The 15,696-nt window shown below is 38.4% G+C and overlaps 1 protein-coding gene across 1 annotated transcript in view; it reads right to left on the reverse strand.

The window, feature by feature from the left end:
• LOC105459279 (neurotrimin-like) overlaps positions 1-15,696 on the reverse strand; it is a 166,252-nt gene that overhangs the window by 53,988 nt on the left and 96,568 nt on the right. Inside the window, exons 4-5 of the mRNA XM_011705178.1 lie at positions 10,682-10,840; positions 10,206-10,334 (exon numbers count right to left, since the gene is read on the reverse strand). Coding sequence (XP_011703480.1) covers positions 10,206-10,334; positions 10,682-10,840 — 288 coding nt within the window. The remainder of the gene's footprint in view (positions 1-10,205; positions 10,335-10,681; positions 10,841-15,696) is intronic.

Genomic DNA, 15,696 nt, shown 5'->3' on the forward strand with positions numbered 1-15,696 from the left:
AATTTGGATGTACACTGAGAAAAAAAATTTGTTGAAAAACGCAAAATTTGTTTCATCTTGCCAAAATATTTAGTCCAATATGTTCAACTAAACGTTACTACGATGACACAAAATAATTTGTTACTATTATAAGCAAAATACTATTTTTTAACTAAACTATTTTGTTTCAATAAAAATTTATCGTATTTAACTTAACCGTTCGATTAAAAATACACATTACTTATTATCCCTATCAGTATCGTTTAGTCAGTTTGATACTTGGAATTTGAACATATATATTACTTGGATAACTAAATAGCATGCAAAATACACAAATAAATACTACTAGTATTTCGAACAAAATAATTTAATTGAGTTGGTTTAGTTAATTCTTGATTAAAAAATTTTTATGGTTGACATGAATGAACTCTACTTTGTGCAATTAAAGAATTGTTGAACTAACCATTGGATCACCAGTTGGATCAACAGTTGGAAACAACTATACAAATTTAGTTCGTAAAATCAATTTTTTTTCTCAGTGTAAGTATTTGCAAGAATTTCAGAAAAATAAGAGATTTTAAGATACATTTCATTAGATCAGGCATTGATCTAATGAAATGTATCTTAAAATCTCTTATTTTTCTGCAATTCTTACAAATACTTACTGTTATCCAAATCACCCCACTATTCAAATTACCCCGCTGTACCTACCCTACTTGATTAAGAGGCATCTGTGGCATTCCTTAATAATATATATCTACTTAATTAAAGATATTATCCTTTTATATTCTTCCTCTTTCTCTCTCGGTCTGTTAAAAAAAATGTAACACTCAATTTTGTACAACGGAGAATCCGATTATCCAAAATTACAAAAAGAGAAATTTTTACGCGGTAACAAAGATGTTCGATTTGATAAGACGCTCCTCAGAACGGCAAAAAAAGAAAAGATTTCACTAAAGACTGATTTTGTTGGATGTTCCTATGTGTGTGACTACGTAGGTAGACACGAATCACATAAAGGATTCGCACGCCTTTTCAACGAAGCTGCTCGACGTGCCGAGATCAAAAACACTGTTTCGAGCTCTCAAGGCTTTTCAACGTCGAGCTTTCGAGCTTAACTACCCTGCGCATCACTATGCGCACTTCACCGTCACGTATCGCAAGAACCATAAAGACCGGAAACAACTTGTCGTTTCCCGATAACTTTAAAACTATCGAACTATATAACTTTTAAGTATGCTAATACAATTAATACGACAGTTTAATTAAAACTTATTTGTTACATACACAACGTAAATTGTTCTCTAATTGTTTTTTTTTCTCGGCTATCTAATCTCTAGCCGTTATCTTCAAATATCGACGTCACGTCTATATTTTAATTTAAGCTATTATAAAAAGAAATATTATATCACACCAAAGCAATCTTGTACGTCATAATAATAATAATCATAACAGTTGAAATCTCGTTCGTAATCCTTTCTGGACTGCATCAATCAGATTATGATGAAATCGCATGAATTTTCAATGTACTCGACAATGCGCAAATACCTGCGTGACATGTTCTGCGTTATTTCACCACAAAAGTAATTCTTCAAAGGTAACCCCGCGTAAGCGTATTTCGCGAGCAAGGCGGAATGAGTGCACGCTGAATATAGTGCGACGTCCGCCTACGGTCTGACATTTATTATCATGTCGCGTGCTGCTCACTTATGAATCATCCGTAGGTGCGAAACCGCGCTAACCGAGTATCCGCTCGTGTAACGGGTATTAGTCAACGAGTCGCATAACGCCTATCTAGATGCGTCGAAAATCATTCTGCGTTTGTCATTTCGAGCGTCTCGCTACACTCGATGAACCAGAAGCGATCGGAAGCGAGACGGTGCTCGTTCTTGCGCAACTCCGTAAAGATACTTAGCTGCGGGTTACGTCGGAAGTACAGCGCGTGGTTTATCAGGGCAACGTGAAAAAAATAGATAAGAAGACGCGAAGACGCTGTAAAAATAAAATAAAATAAAATAAAATACAAATTGAAGGGTGTATTAAGCTGCCCGTGATCTCTTTGATCCCCTTCGTTGACGAAAGTGAGGGGAAATAAATCTAAATTTGATCTTCGCAACTTCAACTTTATGATTAATTTTCTCTCGCAAGTTGTTGAACAAAAAAAACTGGTTTAGACCGCGGCCGGAATTTTAACTCTTCGATCGCTTTTTGCCCGTGTTTTTTGCGCACCGCACGTATATTGTGTACATTGTTGTGTCACCGCCTATGCTTCTTTTTCTTAGCTACAAAGACGCCTCTTTGTTCCTTGAAAGCATGTGGCTGGGATTCGCGTCTCTTTCTATGTATGTCACCGAGCGCTTTGATATGCTGCGAGGGTAAACAGCGGCGGCTTCGTCTGGCAGCTTTAGTGTTCCGCGCGTGGTGAGTGAATTTCGAGGGCTGAAATATTTTATTTATCGCCCGCGCCGAGAGAAGATCTGTAATCTAACTTTACACCAACTCGAATGCTTAATACAACGTGTTACTTAACTTTAACTCGTAGTTATGAAGGCATCTAGCACACTGAAGCTTCAAAAATGATTAAAGACGAGTGAGTCAATTATAAAGAAAAAAATTAATTCACGGTAATAAAAAGTGAAAATTGATCGATAGCTGAATAGCACAAAGAAATGAAGGGAGACCTTATTCTTGGTCAAAGTGAAAAGAAAACTATTTCATTTTCCAACGAAAATCGTTACTTTATTCGCACGAAATGCATTTATTATGCTGAATCTCTTTTATAACGTAAAAATATAATTAATTCATTCAGAACGTTAGTTTCGAGTAACTCACCGATACATTCATGAAATCAGATTGACCTAAAAAGCATCCTTTTGTCTATTTTTTGCGCTTACAGAATCTCTGTCATGTGACATTTTTCTAATATATTATTATTATTTCAGCATTAAAGAAGAGAAATGCAAAATCGGAAAAATGTAAAAATAGAGAAATTAAAATTGCATCTGAGAGTCAATTCTTAAAATACGGTCCAATATTGAATTAGAACAAGATAACAGTCTTTTTTTTTATAGAAGCAACTCTATCTTTATCACATTTTTATATAAACGTTCTCAAAATTAAAAAGCACGCGTTTATTCACGCGGTTTAATTTCTCACTTCGATTTTCAATACTTCTCTCTCAAGACACTCGGCGCTTTGTCGCGTCGTGGCGGCAGGTTTTCCCATGCTGTGCCTCTTCGCATCGTTCGTGCACACGGGGCACCGATAGAGGAAAAGAGGAAAAGGGAGAAAGAGGGAATAGGCCACCGAGACACGTTAATGAGTTTTTCGAGGGACGTGCCGGGCGCAGGGACGATCGACAAGAGGCGGGAATTAGAGGTGCGAGAAAGCCACGAGGTAGGGTCGTTTGGCAACGAATAAGGAAAGAAGCGAAAAGTCGGGATAAAAGAGAGAGCGAGAGAGAAAACGAAGAGGGACAGAGAGAGAGAGAGAGAGAGAAATCGAGAGAAACCGAGGGGGAGGAGGAGGGTGGCCGCTTGAGATCGATTCCCCAGTTTTAAATTTAAATAAATGCCAGCTCGCGTAGCCGATAAGGCCCTGCCTCGCAATAGACGCGCGAACCCCTCTCGTTTTAGTGGCAATCTTTCTTTCCACCGCCGCCACTTTCCACGTACCAGCCGACTTGCTTGCGCGACATAGACCTGAGAAAACACCTTCCCCTTCCGGATAAGATCAATATCATCAGAAAATCCGATCGTCATTACGCTAATACTTACACCTGCTGAAAATTTTCGAAGCATTTCGCGCCGTATCCGATAAACGCGATATAAGTAGATGGCGATATAAATATCAAAATATATGCTCGACGATGTTACTTCGCATTTCGCTTGATATTATTTCAGAATTTCAGTGTTCAAAAAAATAAATTAGCATCTTAATATCTATTTCCGATAATAATTAATATTTTGAGAAAAAGAGGAAATATGTGCGATAATCTAATCATGTATTTATATGCGTATATATATCGAGCTGACTTACGCGAGACTGGAAAGCAGAACTAAAATGACGATCTGTTGCGGAGTAACAATTAATTTTAAATTTATTGATAGATTCGCGAGGGTTATGAAATCGCATTTTCGTCGGTCGGAAAAGCGGATGATTTCCGGGCTTTACTCGGATAAACCGAAATCAATGGATTCAAATGCCGATCTGTAATATCGGCGCCCACGTGGCGTACGCTCCAAGCAGAATTCCAATTTCCTCGGGCGTCGGACAATTAAATTACAATCGGCAAACACGATAAGCACGATCGTTCCGATCAGAATGGATGTTGCGGGGTAGCATCGTTTAAATCAAAATGTCCGACTTTTTTTCAAAAAAAAAGGGGACAAATAAAAACACTGTCCCGCACCATTCGTCGATGTAGATCAATACTTCCCGTATCGTAGAAACTAAATCTTGTTTCATCGGAGATACCCGCGCCCGTTAATAGTTTCATGCATAAATAATGCCGTAATTGCCGCTGTAATGCTATAGGCGTTGTCCACTTTATTTTTTTGCATGAAGAGAGTCGTAAATATTTAACAAATTTTCTGAATAAACTCTTTTTCCCTATACTGGATTTCTCGTTAAAAATCGTTTAGTGAAGAGTGCGAAAGAGCGATAAAAACACGTTTCGAAAGACAATTTTCTAAAACCAACATTTAGTTATTTGCGAGCGTACATTCATCTCTTGCACGTAATCGAAACAAACAGTATCTTTACCCGATTCCTCTGCTATTCGAGTTAGAGAAGCGTAACGTAATGTGACCAAGAGACACGGAGTTAATGATCGTTTCCAAATCCAATCAATTGCTACCTTTTCGTATTTTGTATAAATTTAAATTCCTAGAATCTTTTGTTTTCACTTCACTCTTTCTCTCTCTGTCTCTCTCTCTCTCTCTTCTCATTACCTAATACATATTTTCTTCTTAAAAACATATTTATGATAGGGAAGATTATAATAGGGAAAAAAAAAGATAATAAAATCTGACGCGCGCGCAGAATTCAAAAAGGAACAAAGTTTTTCGCGAACGTACGACAATTACCGGCAATTGTTCCTGGTTCAGCAGCTCGAGGGGAAGGGGGACGCGCCCTATTTCCCGGCAAGACTTTTAACAGCGGCAATAGCGACGGCCCACCTTTACGTAATTCCGTTTCCGAGTTTGCAGGTGGCTTAATTTTTGCCGTAACACGTCTGTCGTTGCGCGCGCTCCGCTCCGGTGCGTCCCGCGGAGATACGGCACGGATTTTTCTCGTTGCTGATTTTAATAACAGATTGCCACTGGAGGCGTGGGAGGGAAACGCAGGGATGTTAGCGCCGGAACCCCCGGAGGGACGAGGAAAGGAAGGCGAAAGAGAGAGAAGGATCGGCGCCTGAGTCACTGCTTATACGTGACTACGGCGACGACGCTGCCGTCGCCGCCGCTACCTCCGCTGCCCCTTTCGCCACCCCCGATATAACCCTCCTCTCCTCCCCCTTCCTCGTCCCCCGTGCCGCATTCTCTGCAATGTTTCGCCGTTACATTCTCTACAAATGCGATACCTATACCCCGCCTACGCGAACGGCGGACACGTTCGAATAAATTAAAACGATTCTTTCCGTGACCTGCAACCTCATTTCGCCCCTTCGTCTGACGAGGGGGGCATCTTCGGGCGACGGGTAAGAGCGATAAATAAAATTAGCACGACCCGTGACGGATTGCACCCACGCTTCTGCACTACGTGTACTTGCGTGTGAATAGTTTATCGCGTCCCGTTTATTGCAAATAGATCGGGCCATTTATCGCGCCGGTATAGCCTCGCAAACGAAATGTATTACGATAAACGACCGCTGTCTCTTTCGTAAGAAATGTATATAAATATAAGAGCATATATAAATATAATATAAATATATGTAATAAATTGTGTGTGTATGTAAGTGACCATTCGTAGCAAAATAGGTTATTTGTTTATACAAACTGTTGTTATTGCTCGCCAATGCTGAATCCATTTCCAAAGCATCTTCCACATATTATTGTAACATAAAAAAGTTTCGCTCTCTACAATAAAGGTAAATATTTGCATAGTCGTGTTTTTGCATCTCTAATTAGTGAACTCGAAAAATTAAATAAATTTCGAATGAAAATAAACGTGAAGCTAAATAAAATCGAAAATTAAGTTTTTCAAACATTATCTCGATTTAATCTCGTTTCGCGCTGAAAACTCTTCGGCACACAAGCGAGCTCAATTAGAGTTATCTGGGTACGTTGTGACCAAATTAAAAAAAAAAAATCAAAGGTTGAACGTTTCTGGAACTTTATTCAAAAATTCTAGTTTACACACTCGCGTTTCTTAATGGAAATTTATGCAGAACGCGCTACACGTAATTTCAGCCTTCTCCCCTTCATCAACAAGTCCGTCTGTCCGAGTCGGAAATGGTGACTTTATCATCCTAAATTCGCGCTAACTAATGAGAGACGAAAATTATATTCTTTAGCAGGACGTTATTTTGCCGGAAATGATATTCTTTGACGAGACACGCATATCGTTTCGCATACTCAAAAATTAAAGTGCATACATAAATGTGAGCTCTGCGTCATTATAATTATCATAAAGAACTGGTTAAAGTTAAAATCGTCCGGAATATTGAAAAAGTATACACGACACAGGATCTAAGTACAAAAGTATAAATTTAACTGCAGTAAAATGGTAAAAAATGCAAAGATTAAAAAGTCAAAATTTTTAAATTAGAGTTATTGTTACTCATGGTGTAAACATTAAAAGCGGCGGCGGTATTTGCGTACGTGTCATAATTTCGTAAGTTTACAAGTATAATGCGCGTGGATAAAATATCTAAATATAAGCATATACGTCCCCGAATATCAACACTTGCAGAATATTAATAATGGCAGCAACGATATAATGTTTACCTTTCTGTTAACAGTATTAATGGATGCAACAAGGGAGTTCAATTGTGTTTGCTGAAATTACATTCGCCGCGGCAAACAAATGCTGCGATCGCGCATTGGCGTTCTCCGCGTATTCGAGGATGAAAATATTTCGCGAGACGTTTGCCGCCGGGCGCGCGGCGACGATATGTTTGACGATACCTTTATAATTATCGTATTACGATATTGTCACTCAGTGTACGTCACGTTGACGACGCGACGACGACGCACGAAGTTACGAGAGAGGGATGAAACAGCGGCAACAGCAGGCGGGGCGAGATGAAAAGCGTATACAACAGTTTTTCAGGCCGTAAACTTGTAATGTCATCAGACCGAGGATCGCCGGTAGATGGTTGTAATCTGTCTGACCATTTAATTAATCTCCGCTTGAACACGTAAAAACGCGCCAAGTGTTACCGCCGCAGCCTCCCAGCTGCCAGCACTTGCGTTCGTTCCATCTAAAAATGTGTCGCCAGCGGTATCGTCGAGTAATCATCGCGAAGGCGCTATCGATTTCTACATATAGCGTATATATAAATCGTAATATAGCACGATGCCTGAAATACTCTCATACTAAAACAGTCCTATATTTAAATCTCGCGGTAATAACCTGTGTATCGATATGCTGGCGAAACAAAAAAATTATACGGCCATATAAACAAAAAAAAAAAGAAAAATTTCATATTACAAGTGAAACGTAAAAATTCACCTTGCAAAATATTAACCCGGAACATACGATCGATTCCTCGTTACTACTGAAATTCGTGTGTCGATGTTATTGACTATTGGAATATTCTGCCGTGATACGCAAACAAGTTATAATGTGAAATGGCCACGGGTCAATGAAAGAGCCAATATTAAAAGTGTTTCTTTTGAATGAATGAGAACGATTGAAACGAGAAATTGGACAAAACTGTATTTTGTCGATGGGAACTATACGTTACATTTCGCAATAAATACTATACATACACTGACATTTTACAGCATATTTTCAGGTTTTGCAAATATTAGCTACTAATCTTCGTCGCCGAATGGGACGAGTCCATTCAAAAGCAAAAGCGTAATGAGATGTTAATCCCTCTCATACGTAATTATTCTGCATAATAAATAAGATGATTACTATAATGATGCAAATTGACTGCTAAATGTCTCTCCTCCGCCAACTGCTTGATAAAACTATTTATATTAATAAAGAAAAAATAATTTTGCAAAAATTTTGTTTTAACTATAATTCTACAACATTTAATTGTATCTCGAGACTCCAGTACTTAATTTATATAAATTTTTTCATGACGTCATTATGCATCTAACTTTTTGCGAAAAATACAACGTGTCTGGAGGCGAACGTCTGTAGACCGTACGTATATAATGTGGAACGGAGCGGGGTTTCTATCAATTTCTTACATATAATTTCTCGTCGACGATGTTGAGATATACACAAAACTATTGCATTACTCAATCGTAATTTGACTTCAAAAGAGCCCAAGGTAATACTCGTTGACAAAAGGCTTTGCCGGTTACACGGTCGCAAATAGAATTAAAGGACGCCTAAAAGGATAATCCGTAGCATATCCGCGTCGAGAACCGCGGCAAATACATCCGCCTGCTTCCTCATCGCGCTCCTCTCGAGCAACGTCTCAGCCGAATCATAATTACGACGCGTATCTCTTTCTGACGCTGTTGAATTAATTAGTTTTAGTTTAATTATATGGATAAATCATTATTCTCCGTTTTCTCATCTGTTCCCCGCAAGATCTCCCGGCGTGCAGCCCCGGATTGGCTTAGATCTTACGTAGAAACTCGAGGGAGCCGTCTTAAGAATACGAAGATTATGTTTTGCATAAGCTCCGACAAACTTCCGCTCTCATCGCTCTACACTATCTCTTTGTAGTCGACTTAAAAGGCGGATGCAATTTTACTTTACGGATAATTAATAATTAAATATCGCGGAGCTTTCAAAGGTAGCGCAATACGGCGCACGGGATTGTAACCGTCCCTTCTTCATTGAGTATCTCAGTATCACATAATGCGCGTGTTTCATTTTCTTCTTATACTTGTTTTCACGGAATGAGTTAAGATATTGAGAAACCGCGGATGTCACGTGAATGTCTTGATAATTTTTACTTTCTGTAATCGATATATCTATACAGGTCTCTATGCGGTTGTGGAGCAAAAACCTGTAGACGCGAAAGGAAGGCATAAAGGGCCGATCCACTTGGAGACGCATCAACAGATACAAACGGCGGATACGGAAACGGAAGCAAAACGAGGGAAACCGTGTCATAGAGGAGCTACGAGGAGGAAAAGGCACGTGCCCGGTATTTAGGAGAGGCAGTAACGTAACAATAGGCAAGTACACAGAGGGTGGAAAACGGTAATGGTGTGTCGCGGTTCGCCCGAGCTTACTTTTATGTCTCACCAGGGAACCTCCGCCGTCTCTTTCCCTTTTCTCCCTCCCTCTGTATCGTCCCCGTTGACACGCGCACTCACACACATGATCGTGACTTTCAACGCCCCTTTGGCTGCCTTTCTACCGTTGCCGTCTCTCATTCTATCCCTGTCTTTATCTCTTCTCTTGCTTTCGTTCACTTGCACGCTTATTTTAGCGCAACGGGAAGCAACCAGAGGCAAAAGAGAAAGAGAGACAAACAGAGAGGGAGGGAGGTGAGAGACTCAGTAAAGCCCGCTTTGTCGTCGGTTTCCTTTCTATGTTATTAAATTGTATGTGTTGAACCCCTTTCTCCGAGCAGCGCACTGTACCGACGTAGTGCAATGCCGCAGTTGCCACTTAGAGGCTACCTCACAGCTGCAGCCGGTCTATACCTTATTTGTCGGCAGGTACCTTTACTCTCCCGAGAAATCTGGTTGCCCGAAATCTGGTTATGCGATCCTTTTCGGATCTTTTCTTTCCACTTCTCTTTTTTAACATCAATATGATGACTTTTTAACGAAGATACGTCTGTGATATTATCGGAATGACAAAACTATTGAAAATCAACTTTTTTAAGCATATGTTCAATGATTACCGCAATAAGCTTTAATAGATTAAGTAAAAAAAAAGTATTTACGCGAATTTATAAAAGATGAAATTTACAAGGGGAAACTCATCGCGCAGAGGCAACTGATAAAATGATATTGATACATTGGGATTACCTATATTTTTTATAATAGTTACAACCATTTTTTTTCTGACTTAAGAATGACGCGCTAAACCTCAATAGATTATCGCAATTCGAATAGACATAGAATTATACTTACAGTCGACCGACACTTTGATCTGCTTGCTAACCGTCGGTGGTATGCCGTTGCTGGCGATGCATAAATACGCGCCCATGTCCAATCTCGAAATCCGCGCCATTTCCAGCGTTTCGCCCTCCCATTCTGCCACTGAAATCGCAACCGTTCAACATTCATTACTTGTCAATCGATTCTAGTTAATTAGTTCACATTCTCTCACGATATATGTACATACTTTTAATTCCTTTACATATTTAAGAGGGGATTAATATATGATTGTGTTTTGTCTCTCGGACTCAATATATGCACTTTTAATTCCGTTACATTTTTAAAGAAAGGATTAATATGTGATTGTTTTTTTTTTAAGTGTTTTATACCGCAATTGCCGTTTTCGAATCTTGTTTAAACTTTCGTGATTTCGATTAAGTTTTCATATGAAGATTGTGTCTGTCAGACACAAATTATATTATCTCGCCATAAAATTATGTTGTACGCACCAGATAAAGTTTTGTTGATCGAGATTTTGGTACCGTCGTCCCGCTTCCAACGAATACTAGGCGTCGGACTTCCGGTCGCCTTGCAGGTGAGACTCACGTTGGCGCCCTCGCGAATGATCGCATCCGACGAACTCTGCGAATCATCGATATTCGGTGGCACTGTAACAATAAACATAGACAGTTTTAGTCTCAACTAACAATACCAAATTTATATAAACAAAATATAGGAGATGAAAATGAGACGCATAGGCAATAGCGCGGTATATAATTTAAGTAATGCAGTGTAATATAAGTAATGCGTGAAAAAAACAATGTAAAGTACCCTTCATTCGTTAAAAATCAAGCGAGTGTTAAACAGAAATCACATTTATAATACGTATGTGTATAGAGAGACACATGTAATATATGTATTGCAATATAATTCACATATGCATGTTGGATAAACTCGCCGCTCTCCCTCCTCCCTACATATAATATAAATATGTTACAGAAACTCGCGCTTTTTGATTGCACAAAGAGATAAAATGTATAAATCAAAGCCACACAGTACAGCGATCGATTATTGATAACTCTTTAATTGTGCCACGACAGCGATATCATTGCGCATTTCACATTTGTGTATATTGACCACGTCGTCACTGCTCTTGAATTAAACGGCTAACCACGTGTGCGTGCGTGCGCGAGAGGCGTATAATTCAATTATAGTGTCGTCGTGGTAACGAATAATATTAGTATATGGACATACGTCGTCTGCAACGTTGACGTTGATCAACCTGGAAATGCAAGTAGCTAGGATTGGTTGACGTGTCTAAACGGACAAATATCGCGCTGCTTATAAGCGAATGTGACACAGTCGAATTACTCATCTTCTTCGTATACTAATTAATCAATCAATTTATGATCGATCGGCATATTAACGAAGAAACGTTGACGCTTCAATATTTTTGGTTATTATCACAAGACGTTATATCGCCTTTGAGTAACCAATCTAACATCGAACTTTTCTGCAACTCACAATCAGTGATACTTGCAGTCTTTATAATTAAAAATAATTTATCGTACAATAAATCTTGTATAAATAAATTGCATATTTTCGAAAAATCTGGTCAGATTGTAACGAGGGTAACTTTATATTCATCATATTATAAATAATTCTTCTCAGTTATAACTTGGACAAATAATTTATTTCGACATTGTAATGTAGACAAACAAATCTATTTCAATATTTAAAATAGAAATGTATGTTAACACACAGTAATTATAATGCAATATAACGGATTGTTAAATTTAATCTCATTGTACTGCGCGATATTTTCTCATTCGAATAAGATTATTTAAGAATAGGGCTCTTGAGGCTAAAAGAGAAGTTGAAGAAATCTAGGGCGACATAGAATTCTAAAATTATGAAATCTCAGACAATCAAAAAGAAGCTTCTTCTTATTAAACTTAAGATTCAAAGTGCACCGTTCCGTAAGATTGGAACCACGCAAACGAAATAAAAAAAAATAAGGCTTAAAACAAATAAGTCGCAGCAGATAATCAGTAATATTTACTGATATGTATTAAAATAACAGTGACTTTTTGCGCAACAAAATTTAAGTGATTCAAAAATATTTAACTTCTCTATGTTATTTGTAATATTTATGTCTTGCAATCTGTAATGCTGAAAATTTGAAATACTATCTAGCATTCTCTTTAATCTTTAAAATATCGCGGATTAGATCTCTGAAATAATCATCATTCTAATTGATTTTTACAAGTTTAACGTGTTGCAATAGAATGTCTATATATATTTAAAAAAAAAAAGAAAATTAAAAGTTATTACAACGTAGCTATTTCTAAATACGAGATGAAAATATGAGATAAAAAAGATATTATTTTATATAACTTTATATAAATGAAAATAGTATAATTGAATGGCCGCTTTGCCCTAACCTCAGTAATGGAAATTAATTCGAGTAGAATATTGCAATTTGCTCTACATTCCCGTATTTCTCGAAACAATACGTTTTTTCTATATTATTCCTGGTGTATTTTTTTCTATATGATCATTATAATGGGAATTTTCATATCGTTCGATATAATTTGCATTGTTATAACAATTAATTGGATAAAATAGAGTAGCGCAATTTTTAAGCAAAATAAATTTTTTTTCCCTATACAATTTTATAAAACAGAAAATTTTATAACATACCATTAAACGCAGGAGCGATTATTATTATCTCACTAGAAAACGCCTGATAGTTTACATCGTCCAATTCTTACAATCGATCTTCGAAGTAGGGAAGAAAATCCGCCTTTTTGTGCGCCAACAGCCGCGTGGCCGGCGCGTACGAGAGAACGCGGCCAATCCTATGAATTACCGCAGGTGTCCGCCGATATCCTGCATTAATGCTAATGCGGGGTGTTACCGAATTGTTGAACAAGGGCAGATTGAACGCGCGCGGAGAGAGGGGAATGCGGTCCGCCCTCACTCTCGCCATTCTGCACGCCGTTATACTGCAGTCGCGTAACGGTCTGTTGATGCATTATTCAAGCGCAAACGCCGCCTCTACCGCGCGCGTGTTGCCGCGCTGTTGTGCGTTAACTTGTCCTAAACTCCGGCAGCACAACGTTCGGGAGACGTCGGCGCGGCGGAGAGATCGTTCGACGATGCTCACTCCGGAGTCGGGAGTCTTGCCGGGGTAAACCACGCGCGCGGGGGCAAACCCACCCTGATATTTCCGAACGTGCACAAAAATATGCGTTATGTGTATCACGCATCTAAATATCCAAATATTGACAATTCTAAACCGGACACCGCCGCTTTTTCGTCGGATTGCCAGCAACATCCCTCTCGACGATCTCTCTGCAGCAAAATAGAAATGTTCTTTCTTTCGGAAACAAAAAAAATAGAAAGTTGCTCTCGAAATTTTTCAATCCTCTTTTTAAACACAAGCAACGAATAATTGATAAAAACATTATTTTAACAATGTTATGTCGATAAAATTGAAAACAATGAAAATTTTTAATATGAATTGGAGAGTTCCAGGATTACAAAACGATTTTTCTTTTTTTCATCGATGCAAGAAGACGTAATCGTAAATTGAAAAGACACGTTGTCATTGTGGTAATCCTAAACTGTCCTAAACCGTTGTTTTGTTTCGCCAGAATATTGTGATTAACATTCAAAAGAGAGAATTATTCTGGGATTATTGAGCTTCATCGTGAATGAAGTCATTGTAAGCTGTAGATTGCTAATTATAGCATATACCCTTAGGGAATCTAATGTCATGTTCATATCGTATCCCACAATATACAATATGATACGGCTCTTGACTGATGTAAGCCGCATAGTTTATGCGCTTCATAACTTCATTCACGGAGAATATTGCGTAAGATTTAACTACCAAATACATTTGTGATCAACAAACATTTTTTTTTTAATAAATAACAAATATTATACTTATATAATTCAAAGCGTTCATAAAAAATATATACAAAAATGTAAAAAATGTTTCGAATAAAATACTTGTTTCAAAGAAAAATATTTAAAAATAATGGAAAAAAGTTACATTACTATCTGTTTGGAAAAATTAAATAAGTTGTCTAACAATAAGTCTAGAAAGCTCTTAAAATACTTAAAATACTAAAGCAATGTGAAAAAGATTTTTCTTCTGAAAAACACAATTTATACCAAATTGCGTACGGCATCTCATAAATATAACATAAGGGATTAAAAAACTTTCAACAGCTGTCAAAGGCACAGTGACACATTGAGTGTTTACTTTTCAATTCTTTTATTCAATTCTGCAGCTTCTTTACTGATTAAGTAGACCAACTCGCTTTCAAATCAAATAAAAGTCTGATAGCCTGAGCTTCTGCTTTATTTAGGGGGATGGCGAGCAACCACGCACGAGCGACAGATCGAGAAATCGAAAAAGAGATCCAATAACTAAATAGAGACAGGAACAAGAGACGTATAATATCCGATATACGTTCACCCGGTCACGAAGTTAGCGAACGCTTGCTATGGCGAGGAATATCGATATTTTAACGGCACGGTATTTTTGCGACATTTCAGTGACGTGAGATCAAACACGAAATCTTTTTTTTAGGTCAATTCTTTTCTATTCATAAGATTTATGCATGTGCATTAAAATGTGCCATGAGTGAAAAATTCATTTTCGAAAGAACGTTTCGAGTCTTATTTTCCTTTTGCCATAAGAAAATGGAAGCTACGTTTTAAATCGAGCAGTAAATCGTGCGCTGATGACACTTAACCCATTGTCCCTAATAGAGCTGAATCAGTGAATCCTGTACTTTTCCTTCGAAAAGGACTCGTTTGATAGGGCCGACCATTTCGCAAAATAAATCGAGCGATTATCCCGCGGCGGCAAATGTGGGGACAGATAGTATACCTAAATGCATTGGCGGAAGCTTGTTACGCGCGATGTAGTCATGGCAGATCGCCATTGTGTCGGCTCCATCGGCATTATCACGAAGTGTCGAGAGAGTACCGCAAGGAGATCTTGCGTGTGTTTGTGCAACGGAGAGCAAGAGTCCCGTGGAAACAATTAATCTAGCCCTCTCTGATTACTCCACCGACGCATCCGTCCTTCTCCTTCCCTCTTTCCCCCTTTCTCCCCCTCTTTCCCCCTTATCTCGCCGATATCGTTGCTCTCGCTTCAACGGTGGCTGCAGCCGAGACGTCAAAACTCGAGATATTAATATGTTCTCTCTCGGCAAAGCAGAGGGATGGCGAGACTGTCTCGAGATCTTATTGATATTCCCTCTTCTGATTAAATTATTACAGCTCCGTTATATGTGCTTCACCATGCAAAATTAGCGCGGAACGATGATACTTTCGCTCTCTAAATACATAAATCTGTTTAGACGGCTGCGATAAAATGCTTATGCTCCGTTACAAACTTCGTGACTTCGGTAAACTGACTCCATTACGCGAAATGAGATTTATTCGGAGTATCTAATGGATTCACAGTACGATGCGATAAGGTCGTAAATAACAATCGACC

This window comes from Wasmannia auropunctata, unplaced genomic scaffold (genome assembly GCF_000956235.1).
Source record: "Wasmannia auropunctata unplaced genomic scaffold, wasmannia.A_1.0 LD334199.1, whole genome shotgun sequence".
Taxonomy (NCBI): domain Eukaryota; kingdom Metazoa; phylum Arthropoda; class Insecta; order Hymenoptera; family Formicidae; genus Wasmannia; species Wasmannia auropunctata.